At 30.0% G+C, this 18248-nt stretch overlaps 2 protein-coding genes across 2 annotated transcripts; one reads left to right on the forward strand and one right to left on the reverse strand.

Moving 5' to 3' along the window:
- Positions 1 to 585: 585 nt before the first annotated feature.
- On the forward strand, positions 586 to 8961 carry LOC106771940 (CCR4-NOT transcription complex subunit 11). Its single transcript, XM_014658005.2, has 12 exons — positions 586 to 891; positions 1203 to 1313; positions 2568 to 2654; positions 3422 to 3475; positions 3636 to 3781; positions 3946 to 4096; positions 4175 to 4312; positions 5254 to 5325; positions 5407 to 5480; positions 5580 to 5721; positions 7583 to 7661; positions 8587 to 8961. The coding sequence occupies exons 1-12, from the start codon at positions 733 to 735 to the stop codon at positions 8682 to 8684; spliced, it is 1311 nt and encodes a 436-aa protein (XP_014513491.1). The 5' UTR covers positions 586 to 732; the 3' UTR covers positions 8685 to 8961.
- A 1145-nt stretch (positions 8962 to 10106) lies between these two features.
- On the reverse strand, positions 10107 to 12253 carry LOC106771731 (protein lin-12). Its single transcript, XM_014657733.2, has 6 exons — positions 12087 to 12253; positions 11675 to 11833; positions 11213 to 11293; positions 11009 to 11134; positions 10756 to 10851; positions 10107 to 10356 (listed from the first exon to the last, which is right to left on the reverse strand). Exons 1-6 carry the CDS (start codon positions 12178 to 12180, stop codon positions 10280 to 10282), a joined length of 633 nt encoding a protein of 210 aa, XP_014513219.1. The 5' UTR covers positions 12181 to 12253; the 3' UTR covers positions 10107 to 10279.
- Positions 12254 to 18248: the final 5995 nt, after the last annotated feature.

Here is an 18248-nt window from a genome sequence, read left to right on the forward strand (position 1 = left end):
ACTACAATTTACTTTTTTTTTATTCTTTTTAAAATTTAATTATGTCAATGAAGAAGTTATGAACAAGCAACTCACACAAATACATGCAAAATGAATTAATGATGTGCACTATAATTTATATAATTTTAAATAGTAAATTAAATCATAATTATCTTATAAATAATATATTATCATAAATAAAAAAATTTACTTATATCGTATTAATTGTTATCTCACATATTTTACTACTAACTTAGACATCAATATGTATTTTTGCAAGCATACTATTCATGCTACGTATTTTTATATTATTTTAAATAAATGTCTAAATTTTTCCCAATTTGTAATTAAATTCAAAAAGTTTAAATAATAATAATAAGCACATGTTTAGAGATTTAAAAAATTCGAGAGACTTATATTTTGTTTCATGCTAGAGATTGATAAGCATGCATGATACGAAGTAAATCATTGAGGTAAAAACATACGAAGTAAATAATTTATTGACTGTAAATAAAATAAATTCAGCAATGTCGATAAATAAATAAATAATTTATTTAATTGTTTATTGTTTAAAAAATAATTTAATTTCCTTTCGTTGTTCTTGTTCATGGAGGTGAGTATTAACAGCAGAGCGGCATAGAAGAGAGTGAGACAGAGAAAGAGAGAGAGAGGAAGAAAACCTAGAAATCGCGTTTTTGACTTGAGAGAGTGTCCCAAATTGTGAAACCCTAACACAGGAACGCAATCTGGAAGATGAGCATTCGAAGGTTGAGTAGCGAAGAATCGCAAGCGCTTTACTCTTTACTCAGAGCGGAGCAGCGTCCATTCCATGAGATCCTCTCGCAATTCAACTCCTCAATCCCTTCCTCTCGTCATTTCACTATCTCTTCCTATCTCCTCATCCTGTTGCAGGTAACAAATCCCTTTTCTTCTCGCCCTTTTTCAATCCTCACTCGCAATTCAAATTTCTAGGGTTTATCTATCAGAAATCTTGTACATAATCTGGCACTGGTTCGAAACTCATTCTTGCATGTCAGCGTTTTGGGGTATTTTTTGTTTACTCCTTTTAAATTGTTAGGATGATTAGTTGGAAAATGTGTTGAATTAAATTAATGGGTTGGGTTTTCATTTTTTGTAAGGGGGATTTGTGTTTTAATTTTTGTTCGACACAGCTTTACTGGAGTGGTTTTGAAGGTTGTCTAATTGGAATCTTTTGTGAGCAGGACAACAAGGTTCTCACTACTTCGGAGAGGTTAATAGCTTTTTCTCTGCTTCTTGAGGCTTATTCATCCCAGAAACCTGCTTCAAATCCCTTCATAAGCTTTGTTGTCAACGTAAGCAGTTATTGATGTTATTGATGTTGTTGATGTTTTTGTCTTGTGAACTTTTTTGTATGGGTACTGTATATGGTTTGTCTAATTCTCTGAAGATTGGGCCAGATTTTGAAAGCAAGAGAAGGATGATAAATGTTGACCATAAGAAGGATGAGCTGGCACCTTAAATAAGGTTTTATCATTGAATTAGTTGATATATCGTCAACGATATGTGAGGGGATACATTGCCCTGAGGAATGGAAAAACTGATTTTATACCCGCATCTTTACTGCATTGCACTTAAGAGGCTGTGAGCGAAATCTGACACACATATGGAAAGTTAACATTTTTATTGCGGAGTGATCTTCCACTGTTCACTGATTCTCAAATCTGATGTTGTGACAGAGTATAACTACCTGTATTTCCTCTAAATTAGAATTATGTTGTTAACGAACATGCTACCCAGAAAAAGAGTTAACCAACGTTCATCCATAAACTTGAGTTTGTGGAAATTGAATTTGAACTAAATTTATCGTAAGTGATGGTGATTTTTTGTGAACTAAACAATTTTGTCACTATGTGCCGAAAAATGTTTGAGTTCGTGCTAAACTGATATGGTTTTAAGAGAATAAAGAGAAACCTGAGAAAATATATTATTGATGTGGTTTAAGAGGTACAAATGATTGCTTTTTTAGGATACTATAGTTACTTAGATCTAATCAACTGTTAGTTATTTACAACAGAATAATAACAGGAAATGACTGTCTAACAAGTACAGCTCTTACTGACATGTGCAGTATGCTATACAGTATAATAGTTTTTGATTTAAAGTTAAAGGAGCTAGTGGACAACCATGTGAGTAAGATATGTGGATGAATGGAAGATAATCCAGATGTCCAATTGGAGCTGAGAGGAAGAGCTAAGAGAGCGATAAGATAAACCATTAAAAGGAAAACCTTAAAAACGGTGTTATTTGAATCTGGACATTAACAGGGCTAAGTAGTGTTAGATTAGATGATTACTTGGTTTATGTAGCTTAGCTTGCCTGCTGAAATACATTGAATGTTGTTAAGATTTCTCTTTAGACAATTCCAATTTGGAACCTGTAGTGAAAATCTTAGCTGAAACAAGTATGCAAGGTTAATGATAAGCAATTGGAATCGTATCATATTTCTTCTCTATACAAGTAATAAGTTAGATTTTTCTTTTTTTTCTCTACATTTTTTGTTATCGTGTTATATTACTGTTGAGGTTAGGATAATTTCTTGGTTACAGGCTTCCTGTGATGAAGGGTCAGAAAAAGTTGAGAGGGCATTTATTCTGCAGCTACTCGGTTTTGATACCTCCAATAATGGGAAAGAGGTTATAATCTGTTTGTTTTCGCCTTAACAATTGTCACATATATAGTTCAGTCTTTTATTTATTCTCCATGATGGTGATTTGTGTTCAACGTCATTCCTATTTTATACAGTTAAACTTCATTCTTGTTACCTATTTGCAATTATTCTGAGTTTATAGTCTGGGAAAGAGCATATTTCTAGATATTGTTGTTAGTCTTGTGCAAGTTTTGATGTTATAGGTACTATACAAAAGTCACCCTTTGTCAAGTGTGGAATAGGCAGATCAATAATTTAAAGGTGTTCTTTTTATCTGTAATTTTGTTGAAATTTAGCTGGAAAAGGGAAATTTTAGTAAGAAGTAGTATGATATAGGAAATAATTTTTTAAGTGAGTTTATTTGACTGGTTTCTGGTTCATATTATTATTAATAGATACTGCTGATATGATTATTTTAATCTTTTTTTCTTTCAGCCGACATATTTGTCTGTTGGAGTTCTAACCCTCCTATGTTGCATTTACCTTCTCTCCTCAAAATTTCCTTGAAAAAAAATATATCTTCTTTTTGGTCATTAAATTTGTTTTATATTGGAAAAATTGTGAATGGAATGTTGTATGTTGATTAAACATGTTGCTAACGCATTTTTTTGTTTTTAGATTCTGTCACCTGTTTCCCATGCAACATGCATCTAAGTGTTGGCTTTTGATCTTCCTTACTCTCTTTTGCATTAGATATATATCTTTAGTGGTTTGTTATTTCTGAGGTGTTTTTCTTTTCCTGGAGGATTGCAGTTTCTTAAACAGTCTGCATCAGATTATGTTAAAGGATTTGATGAGTCATTACATGTAAGTCACGATATGCAAAGCACTTACCCGTACCGTATCCAATGTTGTCCTTCTTTAATATCTAATGTCTTTGAGATACATCCCTACTTTTTTAAATTTCTCAGGATAGTCCTTCCCTTGGTTTAGGATTTCTATACTTATTTATGCTCTCTGATTCCAGGAGTTTCCGCCACTAGATCAGTTGAAGCAGCAGTTTTCTGATAAAGTTCATCTAGAACCATATCATTGTTTATTAAAAGATGGTACTGTAAAAAGTGTAGTCCCAGACCCAGATGTTCCCCCAAGTTGTGATGCAGATTCATTAGAGTATGGCCCATGCAGTGGATTGACTAATTTATATATATAGTTTTTTTTATTATTATTAAATTTTACTTTGTGTTTTAGTCTCTTCAATGGTTTCCCATAGCTATTTTAGAGTGGCAATTCAAAGTTCATATATGCTCTAAATTATTATAATTACCAACTTAAAGGTTTGACGTGCGACCTGGAACAAAAACTAAATATGGTGCTGGAGATAAAGAAGAGGCAGTAGTTGGGTTGTTGTCAAATCTTTCATTGGAAGGATTAAATCCTCATTGGATCAGACCACTTCCACCAAGGCTGCCTATACTTGATGGGGAGGTACTGCATATCTGTATCTTCTATATTTGATTCTTGAGTCTTAATGATTAATACTATTTATACTTGGAACCTTTTCAGCTAGTTTGGCTCAACCCCGATGACAATCATGAACTTATGTGGGACTATGGTATGTGTGTTGATACAAGCAGAGGGGCTGCGGTAAGGGACTTAATTGCAAAAGCTCTGAAGGGAGCCCTTGCACCTGCACAGCAAGAGGTTGTTATTATTATTATTATTTGATAGAAGAGGAAAACATTTAGGAGCAAAGATACCTATCAGTCTCTTTATATGTCTGTTAAGGATAAATGGATAAGCCACTTGAAAAGATCATGTACTTTACACTGAATAAAGCCAAACTCTTAATCTTATCTCAAATCATTTGTTCAACTCTCAAAAAACAATTAAAATGACTGTTACAATAACCAAGTGCATGTGGATTGTACATGACCATAAAAATTAGCTTCTTTAATATGGCCAAAACCTTCTAAACTAGTTAAAAATTGGCCTACTGACACTGGACATCATTAAGAGACAGCAGCAGAACATTTAACTACAGGTGAACTCATTTAGAACAAGCACTACACTATTTCTTACTTATCAAGGGAAACAACCTTGTGGTTTGTATCCTATGCTGAAACTTGTAAGATTATGATTGATTTTTATGCGATGGGTCTCATGATTGATTTTTATGCAATGGATCTCCTGATTAATTTTTAGGCGGTGTTGATTTTTAAGGAAAAAGCATTTTCTTCTTTTAGGTTTTGATATTTAGGAAAATTAAGTAAACCACTGTAATACTTTTCTTTGTACTTTAGCATCAATGATTATTGAGTTCAGGTGAGAGACTGAGAGTTTCTGAAATTCTTATTGAAATGAGTTTAACCCTCCTGTACAAGAGATTTCAACAGATTTTTGTAACTGATTGTAACATGCTCTACGTATCAGTTAGTTTGAGGTCACAGTAGTTTATCAAAATATAACAATCTAACTGAACTACTGCTATAAAAAATACAGAGCAACACTATACTCCAATGATAATCTGCTGTATGTATTCCTTGCTAGTTGCTACGTATTCAGTATGGAAAGTGATATCTGTTCCTTTATTTTAATTTGTCTACTGTTTAATGAAATACGACTTGTAACTTTCTTTAATCCAGCAAGTTCTGGTGGAGCTAGCCAATGATCCAAAGCTTGTATATCACTGTGGACTGACACCAAGAAAATTGCCAGTACGTGTTTTTGTAATTTTTTTGGTGAATCAATGACAAAGTCAGGTCTTGGTGTTTCATTCTCATTTTTCTTAAAATCAGGAACTGGTGGAAAACAATCCCCTTATTGCAGTTGATGTTCTCACTAAGTTGATAAAGTCTCCAGAAATATCAGAGTATGCATTTTTTATCTTTATATTTTTCTGTCCTCTGGTATATAGATTACCCTGTTCCTATTATTTTCTTTATTTCTGTTTGCTTATTTATGGATGCAGATACTTTACAGTACTTGTCAATATGGATATGAGTCTACATTCAATGGAAGTTGTGAACAGGCTTACGACAGCAGTTGAACTACCGTCACAATTCATTCATATGTACATAACGAATTGTATAGCATCTTGTGTGAGCATAAAGGTACTCCACTTTACCTTATTACCATAAGCTTTTACTTTCCACAAAACCATTATGTTCTTCACAAAAGATTATGCTTTTGTATAATAGTTACTGGTATTCCGTTCTTGGCTTGTAGATTACGTGGGGATATTGGATTGAGTTTCTTTCTGATATTTTATTCACACATGGAAGTAGCACGGTAATCATAAAAACAATAGAGATATGGAAGATTTGGAAAGACATGATAGGAAATATTGACCTTAAGGGATAATTTGTGGTATGATAAAAGTGCTGCTTTCGAGATAGTAAAGGTTGTCAAATTGTAGAGTCTACGTAAGCTTGTGTAGTTTTAGTAAACTTGATTTATAAACTCCTAAGAGTTTATCTAATATATAAATCAAATGATATTAAAACCCCATTAATGCATTATATGCATTTATAATAATCTTGATCATTGCTCAACATTTTGACTGCCTAATAAAGCACCGGCAGACAGAAGTGCGGTAGTACTTTAGTACTGTATATGATCAAAGTAGATAAATGACTAACCATTTAATTAAAAAAGCAGAAGATTCTAAATTGAAAACTTATCAAAACGGACTTTCTCAAATCACGAGTCCTGGTGAAACACATCATTATGATTTCTAGGGGGCGATTACATTTGATTTCAAACTAGTTGACTTCTTGACTTGAGAGTTCACGCAAGCTTACACAAGTTTACTTATGTAGATAGCACCTTGCTTTGTCTACCTATGATGATGATGATGATAATAATATTGTAAGGATTTAAGAGTTAACTCAAGATTTGTCAACCACCTGAGTTCACCATAATATTGTTTGAACTGGACAGAAATGTCATTTGAATGCATGAGGCATGCATGGTCAACCACCTGAGTTCACCATAATATTGTTTGAACTGGACAGAAATGTCATTTGAATGCATGAGGCATGCATGCATGCATGCATTTGTTCTTGCAGGGATAATTGTGCCTTGTCCAATTACCTGCATCGGCAGCTTAATTTCCCACTAATCCAAATATTATTCCAAATTTTACACAATTTTCTGTTTTGTCTGACCTCTATGTGGTCTCTTTTTTATTCCTTACAATGATTTGCTTGATTTTTTTCTACTGCAAAATTCTATAGGCACATAGGACGAGGAGCAACTTCAATAGTAACTCTTGGTTGAGTTATTCTGTTCTATAACTGCTTGTATTATATATTAAATGATTGAATGTTTTGATATTATTTCAATTATCATGAAATTATGCTAAATCGGACATTAGTAACTAATAATCTTATAGTTGGCATTTATTTATTCTCCTTTTATAGAAGTTAAACTCATGCTAGATTTATTTAATGGTTTGATCATTTTAATTTCAGACATACAAAGAGTTATGAAATTTGATCTTTGTATCTGTCTGTCTCTATAATGTGTGTGTGTGTGTGTATTAATGAAGCATCTATGCATAATTATATCTATTCTGACTGCAATCTCAGCTAGGTCGGCTCTCCTACCAGTATACCTCATTCATATTAAACAAAATAAAGAAATAAAAGGTAAAGTGGGAGGGGTCACACCAAACCCACTAAAAACCTAAAATGAGGGAAACAAAAGCTGTCCCTACAAAATTCAAGAAATAACAGGTGGAATCCCATCACACCCAAAGCTACCCTTATTTCTATGTCAAAAAGCAAGTAGAGAGAGATTAATGGACAGTGAGTAAAAAGAAAGATATGCTGTGTCCATAAAATAATATTGCCATAGAAAATTGCAAACTTGACATTGTTCTAGTAGCCATTTATGTCTATGCACTTTACAAGATTACCATACTATTTTTTTATTTCATAATTAACACCTATGCTTTCTACTTTTTCTCAGGATAAATACATGCAAAACAGGCTTGTGAGGCTTGTCTGTGTGTTTTTGCAAAGCCTCATTCGGAATGACATTATTAATGGTGAGTTAGTTTTGTCTCTTGCAACATTTTTTCTTAAAATGTGAGTAAAGGGAAGAAGATAAATTGTTGGTTATTGATTTTTTTGTGTGGATAAATTATGATCGGTGGTAAGTGGAAGGTGTGGAAATAACACACTTGAACATGTTTGGAATTCATTTAAACAGTTTTTAGATAATATTGTGAGTAAAATGAATAATACTTTATTAGAGGCACACATACTAACCAACAATTTTTCTTTCTTGAACGATTCTAGAAAGTTTTGTTACATGAACCGTAAATAAGCTTTGCAAGATAGCTTAAAAAGTTAGTTGGAAAATAAATTCAGTTACATTGTACATACGGCTAACCAGCAAGTCCACCATTGGATAATCATTTTTCGGATCATCATTTTAACCACTTCGTAGGTTCCTGCCACCTTGCAATTTGGATTTAACTATGCTTTAGGGCCTGTACCTATATATGAATTAGAAGAAAGCATGGGTTTCCTCTATATCAGATTTAGAGGTTTTGACACGAATAGAGAGGCTCGAGGACACTTTGGGTTGTCCGGTTTGAAAAAAAAAATGCTATTTTCTCTGCTCACCTTTTATCATTGGAGTTTATTTGGGATTTTATGGCAAAAGAACAACATTGGAGGCCGCCTTTGTATTTCTTACGAGAAATTGACATGCGGTGCTGCATGTCCATGTTAGTTTGTAATTTTTTCCAGGATTGGGTTTTTTGAATATATCTTACCCTTTATTAAAAAAAACTGTATTGAGAGTTGATATTGTCGGGTTTCTTGTTTCTTGTTCGCTATTAATTCACAATTATGGATTTACTTAGTGTATTTTCCTGTAAATGGACGTCATTTTTATACATTGAACAAAAAAATAAAGAAAATTGCAGCATGTCACTGATTTTAGTAAATGATCCTAACTTGCAGTTAAAGATCTCTTCATTGAAGTTCAAGCGTTTTGCATCGAGTTTTCACGGATTAGGGAGGCAGCTGCGTTGTTTAGACTTCTCAAGTCTTTGGAATGATTGTCGTTTTAGCTTGTCAATTTCCCCCTCTTGCTGGTCTAATTTCAAGACATTCTGTAGATATGTATCTACCTAGAGCTAGGTAGCGTTATGTACTCATTTCAAATTGTGGACAATAAATCAAGATTATAGCTTTAATGTCATTTGCATTTAATTGTAAGGGTTTATTTGTGAAATGTTCAAACAAGTTAGAATAGGGAATTTAGAGTGTAATTGAATTCTATTCTATAACTATATAACTATACTCCTCACCCTTCCTGTGGTTCTCCTTTTGTAACCCTTTTCTTAATAGCTTGAATTTAGAATTTTAATTATTTTTATTTTCAATAGTTCTGTTAGATACTCTATCATTAGTTTTATCTCATTACCTTAAATTTCTAGTTTGTAGTAATCTTTTTTTTTTATATATATATAAAACTTAACATTAATTTAATTGTTTGGGTAACAGAATATTAATTTAAAGGCTGAAACCTCATTAACTCAATTTAATCCCTTTTGGGTGGGTTGGATTTGAAAATACTTAACTGAAAGTATAATTTATTCTTGACTATGTTGAATTTGGAATAAAAACTACTTTAATTGAGATATAAATCTGGTATTCTTTTCCTTTTTCTGTTAGATTGGAAATCTTGTATTTTAAAACACCTACACAAACGAGTATTCTGGTTTAAAAAATAATGTAAAATATTTCACATCATTAAAATTTCAAATAGAAATATTCTAAAAAGTTAAGACATTTCTAATTGTTTGTTATGATAGACAAAGTCAAGAAAAATCTCTTCAGCATTTAAGTCTACAAGAGAATTTAATGAAATACTTAAAAAATAGTCTTAGGAGTGAGATGAATGATTGATTTATAGATATTTTCTCGTCTAGTCCAAATCAAATATTAAAATAATATTACCATAATATTTTTATTTATTTATCAAAAAGAAGAGTATTCTCTAAAATTAGAATTGATTTTCCTTTTATATCTAAAATAATCGGTGAAAATTCTCCTTAAAGAATAATCAGGTATATGAAAAATATTTATTATATTCACTTCTACAAGATGTTCCACTTTTTATAGAAAAAATATTGGTAAAAAGGTGTGAAAATGTTGGGTTTTAAAGTTTACTCAAACTCAATAACACTATCAGTAAAATGACAAGTAATTTAATAAGCAATTATCAACTATTAGTGTAAGGTATGTTTTATATTCTAGTTCTCAATGCTTCAAAAGAATTTAGTCTACTAAACTGATTGGTTAGATATAAGAATAGGAAATTGGTATAAACATATAAACATAATTTTATATTTATATGTTTATAAATAGTTTTAACCATGAATACCCTCCTTATATTTATTAAAATTATTTTTAGGTGTCAAATATTTTGAGAAAAATTATTATTTATCTCAAACATTTAAATACACCCTCACTCATTGCATTAATATGCTGTGGAATATTGTATTATATACCGAGAGTAAAGAAACAAGACAAATCAAGATATATAATAGCTAATAGCATTGTGCATTAAACTCTAATTAATGTGATGGTATGGTAGCCAAAAAAATAGCAGAAGATGAAATAGTTCTAAAATAATCTTGTGATTATCCTATTGCAGTTGGAGCATTGCCATGAACAAAACTACCATGGCCACCCTAAGGTAACTTCCTTGTAGAATTGAGCTGCCTGATAAAACCAAAATATTAAATATAAAATAATCAGAAAGAATATTATAAAATAGGGTTATACAATGTTATAAAACATTCCTACAACAGTATAGAGATGCCAAGATTAAGAAATTAAATCAAATGAATTTTGTTGATCAAATGATTTTTTTAAATTTCATTTTCCTGTTTAGAGTTTGTGATTTGAAAAGGTGCAAGAAAAAACTAATCTTTACTATATATTATATAATAATTTCTTCATAAAAAAAATATTCTAATATAATTTTGAATTTTTCTTTGTACCGATTTTTAACACTTATTAAAATGTGTTTATTTTTATAAATATGTAAAATTTATATCTGCAATAAAATATAATTTTTTTTTAAATCTCTCAACCATGAATGCAGAGTTGTGACTTTACCTTCATTCTTACTGTTGTCATTCAAAGCCGGTGGTGCAGAGCTTGAAGAATTTGTCACTGATATTCCAAGTTCAGAGCATCCCATGCCAAGAGAACCTTAAACACACAAAAAATTTAAAATCTCCAGAAAATTATCTGAAACTACTTATGAGTACAACGTAAACATAGATCAAACTTTGTTTTTTTTTTTCTTTTTTTTTTTTTTTTACATGAACATCAATCATAGAACTATGAGTGAGGTTTGTAATCTTACATTCTTTGAAGCAAGGAAAGGCAGTGACATTTAGGAGATTGTAATAGCCAGCATCACATTCACAATTGTAGGAGAACATTGATGTGTTGTTGCATGAGCCACCTCCACAATCAATCCAACGGCAAGCTAAACAACACTGACACAATGTTAATGATGTTTCATAAAACCTTGTCAAACTCAAAATGTTACTCATCTTTCAATTACCATGAAAGCTTGACTCATTGGATTTTGCTGCCTTTTCTTGAACAGGGGCAGGGGCTTTGGCACAAGCATAGTCCAATGTACCTGTACACAATATCATTCAAATCTTTCACTATTTCAGGAAAACCTGACAGAATCTGAAGTGTATGAAGAAAATTTCTACCCTTAAAAGCAAGAAATATGTTTTTGGAAAAATTTCCGCCATGTTATCTCTCTATTCCTTTACTTCTACATATGGTAGACAGTTTCATCAAACAGTCATATAGCAGTGACCATTTCAACCACAAGAACCAAACCAAGAAGAAAAGGAACTGCATAGCAAGACCTTGTGCTATGTTATAGTGTAAGAACTTATATAAACAAATATTTTTCTTGATAGTGACAGTGTCACAAAATTAATTCAACAAAGAACAAGACAATGATATGTAGTGTGAAGTTAGAAGGGAAAGTTGTAAATTTTCTTACAATTAGGAACTATGCAAGGAAGAAACTTGAAGGCTGAATCGTCATCGTTGGAAAGAGGCTGCTTCCAACCAGGTTGACAGTCACATTCAAAGAAGAAAGTGCTGTTCTGAGAAGCTTTGCATGTTCCTTTTCCACATTCCACTCCTTTGCAGACCTCATCTGAACCCAAAAAAACAAAACATCATGTGAAAACAATCCACAGCTCTCATCGAAAACTGTTTGAAAAGACCCCTTTATCAAAGATTTGAATCAGCAACATATGATCTCAAAAAGATAAAACTTTTTGCATGCAAGAACCGTATCTTGTATCTTGTCATATAAAGATCCATCAAAAAGTTTAACATGAACACTGAAGAAATGAAAATGAAGAAGCATATGCATGGAAGAGATTAGAAAAGAAATGGTTACAGACCAACGATGGGAGAAAGGAGGTTAGATGTAGAAGGAAGAAGGTGTAGAAGAAGAAATGCAAGAAGTGGTATGAGACTTGCAAATGCCATTTTCATCAAAGTCAAAGAGAATGAGAGGGAAGAGCTTTACATAACACAAAAGGTTAACAGAAGGAGATAATAAAGAAAGCTGAGATATTTGAGTTTGGATAGTTATATAGTGTATGAGGTAATAAGGAAAATAAAATTTTAACTTGACACTTGACACTGCACACGTGTCAAAATGTGGTTGGACGATTTCAAATTAAAAAATAAACTTTGGTTTTTCTTTTCCAAATATACTCCTGTCTCAACTTTTTTAATTTAAAATCGTCCAATCACATCTTGACACGTGTACAGTGTCAAAATAATATCAAAATAGTGTTAAAATATCATTGTCCGAGGTAATAATACTGTTCAATGCACTCTTTTTAAACCAAAATCTCAACCTTCAATCACTTTTTCTCGCTTCTCTAATTACTGTTACACCAATCAATTAATCACTAAATCTTGTAAGATTCCATGATTGTATATTCTCTACTATATTAAAATCCTATGTTAATATTTTAAATTTCTTTTTAATATATTTTATTTGAATATGGGAATTAATAAGGTTGGAATACTGCAGAAAAAAGCAGTGTATGGACAGAGTAAGTCATTGGAAGTTGAGTGTTTGACTCGTATATTTGTGTATTGGTGTCAACAGTACTGTGCTACACGTACTCGTTACTTCATAAATGATTTTTAGGTCATACAACCGTCCAATATGAAACATGACTACATTTTATACTTATTTTAGATAAGGACACTTTGAGAACATGTATTATTTAGATGTTATTACATAATTTATCCAAAATTATTTTATAATCAATAATAATAATAATTTCCAGAGGTTGATAATTCATTTTTAAGAATGTTTTAGTTATTAAAAAATTTAATTTTACATTTGTAAAAAAGATAAGATAATAGATATAAAGTGTGTTTAAAAATTTGTTGATTGTAAAAATAATACTCTCAGCCTTTGGAAAAGTCAACCCCTTTTCCTTTTTCCTATTAGAGTCATGTGTCTTCCTCCTTTTCTTTCTTTCATTAAATTTTTCAGTTTTTATTTATCATGATCACAAATAAACTTCTATCAATAGATAGAGATATTATCCAAAAATTCGTTTTATTTATCAAATTATGAAAGTATATATATGTCCATTATCATGCAAAAATCAATATAAAATACAAATTTCATATTATCGAAACATAGAAAACAAAAATAAATGTTAATTTTGATTTTAAAAATGAGAGCTATTATAATCAAAATATATCTTTTTTTATTAATATTTTGTATGTTTTTGACTTGATGCCATTATCTTTGATTTTGTTGCCCTCTTATTAATGAAGAGTGGAAATTCCCAAAAACGTTTTCGGAAATTGAAATTCTGATATCAAATCATACCAAACCAAACCTACCATCCTTCTTCATTCCGTCTCATTAATACCATTTTGGAGTGATAGGCATTTTCTTTTTCCACCCCATAATTTATTGGTGCACCTCCATAGTTTTTAAAAAGTGCCTTCCGTCTTACTAGTTTTCGAAAAGTTCTACAACAAAGTTTTTTGGAATTTTTGAAATATGATTTTCGGAAAAGGATTTCTGAAAAATAAATAAATAAATTTTAGAATAGAATGTTTGAAATACATATTATAATAAACTTTCTAGTACAGAATTTTAGAACAACCTTTTCAGGTTATATATAATATTTTTTGGAATAAGCTTTCCACAAGTTTTTTTTTCGCTATTTAACATGTGTGTTCAGTCATTCTCATATTTCATGTTTATTATGTGTAATATATGAATTTAATTAATTAATAGGGTTGACTGAATATATGCCTATTTTAATTAAGAAATTTTCTTTTCATAGTATGCTGAAAGTAATAACGATATAATTAAATAAAAAAACAACATTTTTTTATAATTAAATAATAATAACATTATGTGTATCTAAAATCATCTGCTCAACTTTAGATAAGAACTTTTCTTGTTAATCACATAACAAATATCATCACATATTGTCTTTGTGATAGTGCTACTACAACCAACAAACTAAATGATGGGTATAGAGGAACATTCATTACTTTTAATACTGATCAAATTATGACAAAATGCAATTGGGCTACAATTATAATTATGTTGACACTAATCAAAGACTCATCTTTAAAATTTATAAATATAAGTTTGAAATGAAGAGATAAATAATCACATGTAATACACATTAAATATTTAAATTGTTGAACTCAAACTGACTTTGGCATATATCCTTCCAACAGTGTTGAATGAACGACAATCTGACTTTGACATCAATAGGTGTCCTTCCAATAGTGTTGGACAAACGACAATTAAAAATAAAAAGCAAAAGACTTTGTTTGAAGACCTTTGAATCTAAACAATGTTTATAGGAACTAATTTTGACCATACACTCCAAAACACATCATAAAATAATATGTTAAATAAAAATCAATTGGATATGACATTCCTTTATTTTTAAGTTTCAAATATAACAATTTATTATCCAAAATATTTTCTCTAAATTTAATTTAAATTTTTAAATAAAATAACTTGTAAATTATGTTTAATGTCTTAAAGCAAAATTATGATCATACACATGCTATAGAGTGAGTTATGAGATATCACGTCATTTTAATTCTAAAACTTAAAAGATATATATTGTTAGACAATTTCTCTAAATATTTTGAAATAAAGCGTATCACTTTCTATATTTGCCATAAGTTTCTTCGTTTTAACAAGAGTTGTGTTATAATAAAGATATCAATATGTGATATAATTACTTGAATGATATTAAAGTAAAACGTAAAAATAATTTGAATATTAAATGTAACATCTCAAAAATATAGCTTTAAACTATACTTAAGAGTCTTTACATTAATAATATAATAGAACAAACATAGAAACAATAAAGTTAATTTATAGCTATCCAAAAATAACTATAAATTTGAAACTTTATTTAAAACCTAAGCTGATACTATTATAAGTACAAATCGGACGGTCATACAAACAACGCGTTAGACCGAACGGTGCTACACTAGTACAAAAGAGAAAATATAGGACCGAAGAGACTAACCAATAAGAAACCCCTAAATGAAAATCGAACGGACTAACTAATAAAACCCTTAAATGAAAATCGAACGGACTAATCAATAAAACTCCTAAATGAAAATCGAAAGGACTAACCAATAAAACCCCTAAATAAAAATCGAATGGACTAACCAATGAAACCCCTAAATGAAAATCGAACGGACTAACCAATAAAACCCCTAAATGAAAACCAAACGGACTAACCAATGAAAACCGAACAGTCATAAATAACCCTCGATCACAGTTATAGAATTCTGCAAAATTTAGCATATTTAAGGATAGCCCTATTTCTACCCAGTTCTTGTCCATTTATCAATCATAAACACATTCAAAACAACATGCAACATCGCAACATCGATCAATTCATCAACATACCATCATTCAAACATACAAACATCCAAAACAACAAATCATAATTAAATTACAAGCTTCCCTTACCTCGAATCCAAGAGCTATCTTCTATATTTCCACGATAGTATCGAACGACAACTATTTCTAAGACTTCTTACAAGCTTCTGATTGGTGAAAAGAAACAAATCTTAGAATCAAAGGTAGAAAACAGTTTCAGAGAAGGGATTGAAGAACACATGCAAGCTGAAAGACACTTGCATGTATAAAAAACACATAACTTCAAAGGACCAGAAGATTTTGAGCTTACCAATTCAAGTCGAAAATCGATCGGTGCAAGCGAACTTGGCACCAGAATCTTCAGGGTTGCCTGAAAGGTGATTGGAACAGGAAAAGGTTGAGAATTCTTAGAGAGAAGTTACGAAAATAGAGAGAATGAGGAGAAAACGAAAGTTGCAGAAGCTTGGAGGAGAAGAAGGTACATGTAGAGAGATGACACCAGATTTTAAAATCTCAGCTTAAATACTACCTCAAAAACCGAACGGTTGAATCTCGTACCGCCACCTATTTTTCACTTTCTAAATTCCGCACACTCTCTCAACACCACCTGACATTTAATTAATATTTTAGAGTTCAAAAGTTAGAAGCTAAATTATATATTCGTAAGTTTGATCAGGGCAGAACTGCAGAAATCATCCAAAGTCTTAGAAATTCTATTAACCACGCTCATACATCATCTCTTTCACCTCATTTGTTTCTTTCTCCCAAGTTTTCATTAACTCTTTTAAATCAAAAGAAATACAAATTATTTATTAATTCACATTATGGAAAAAATATTGATCTTTTTATAGCATATTCTATAATCTTTATACAACTTTAGACTTGTTTTTCTTTTCTTTTCTTTTTTACCTTCATTAATGAGTTTTTGCGTTTAGTATTAATCAACAATGATAAAAAAAAAATCAGTAATAGATCAAATACATCAAAAATATTTTTCTAAAAATGATTTTAGTCTCTGTAATTATATTATAATTTTATAGCATTAAGGATCAACGGTAGTATAAAATTTTCAAAGTTTTTCTTTTCAATTTTATATTTCTAAGATAACTTTTAAGTAAAAGAAAAAACAAAACTTTAGTTAATCATAAACTTACATATTATTATAAAAAAAAATAGTGGTTTAATATTTTTAGTCTAAATATTCATTTGAATTATTCAATACAGTCTTTTAATTTCTTTTCCCATTGTGATTTTTACTTTTATTAAAATCTTTAATTAGATTCACATTGACGAAATGATAATTTGACATATTCATGTATATATATATATATATATATATATATATATATATATATATATATATATATATATATATATATATTTATGTGACAAATATAATAAGAAAAATCAGAGAGAATAAATCTATGACAACCTCAAAACAAAAACATAGGTAGAGATCTCCCAAAAAGTAATTAAAAAAATGGACCACAGTTGAAAATTTAATTTTGATAATCCACTTGGCATTATAGAGACTTACATAGATATTCTGGGGCCCATTTAAGGAACCCATGATGACTTAGGAACAGTGGTAATTGGATGATGGACCACAAGGCCCAAATTAATTTTGGATGTACCAACATGCTCTTCCTTCCAATACCAACATCTTTTTGTCACCTTCAAAAGGAGACAAATGACCATGTTCACAGGAGTTTATGCAACACACATGTTCAAAGAATGAATTCCATGTATTATTATCATTATCATATATAAATAAATACTGTGATACAGAGACCATTTTATCACTACTTCAATTTATATAACAAATTATATTTTAGAATAATCAATTTAACTTCACAAATTTTATACTCAATTTTGTATATTTTCTCTATACATTTAATTACAAAATTAAATTTTAATATATTAAAAAATGAAATTTAAGTCTTAACTTTACAAAATCAGCTTATAAAATAAGATTTACATGTATTTATATATTTAGTTGTAAAATTTTCAACATAAATCTTAACGTCGAATATTATTAACAATTTAATATCACTTGAGTCAAAAAAAATGATATTTTTACTAAATCTCTAAGAATTGAGAATTAATTTACATACTATTTATATGTACTAGCTTAAAGATAAGTGTTAAATATATTAAATTATTAGATCTCTTAAATAAATATTTTATTAGTATTTTTTATTAGTTTGTTATTTGTATTTTGAGTTTAATTTATATTTCTTCTATTATAAATACAATACTTATATTTAACACAAAAGAAATTAATCTATAACCTATTTTTGTACTGTGATCAACATGATATCAAAATCATATTATTTTAGTAATTGTTTTTAACTAAAAATTAATAGATTATCCAATAATAACTAATAGTAGATAAAATTATAAATAATTTATGTTAGAAAAAACAAAATTATAGAATAAGCACGTGAGGATGGGTGCGTTGGTTTGAAAGGCATGTGAAGGTTTTCACCACATTGAGGAATTTGGGTGTTGATGATAGCAAGTAAAAAAGAGATTTAAAAAGGAAAAAATTTCTTTTAACTATTTTTTTTACAATTTTTTGACAACGCATATGTGACCATTTATGATTAATATGTTTCAAATAATTTTTCAGAATAAATTCAGACAAACCAAT

Source organism: Vigna radiata, chromosome 8 (assembly GCF_000741045.1).
Source record: "Vigna radiata var. radiata cultivar VC1973A chromosome 8, Vradiata_ver6, whole genome shotgun sequence".
Lineage (NCBI taxonomy): Eukaryota > Viridiplantae > Streptophyta > Magnoliopsida > Fabales > Fabaceae > Vigna > Vigna radiata.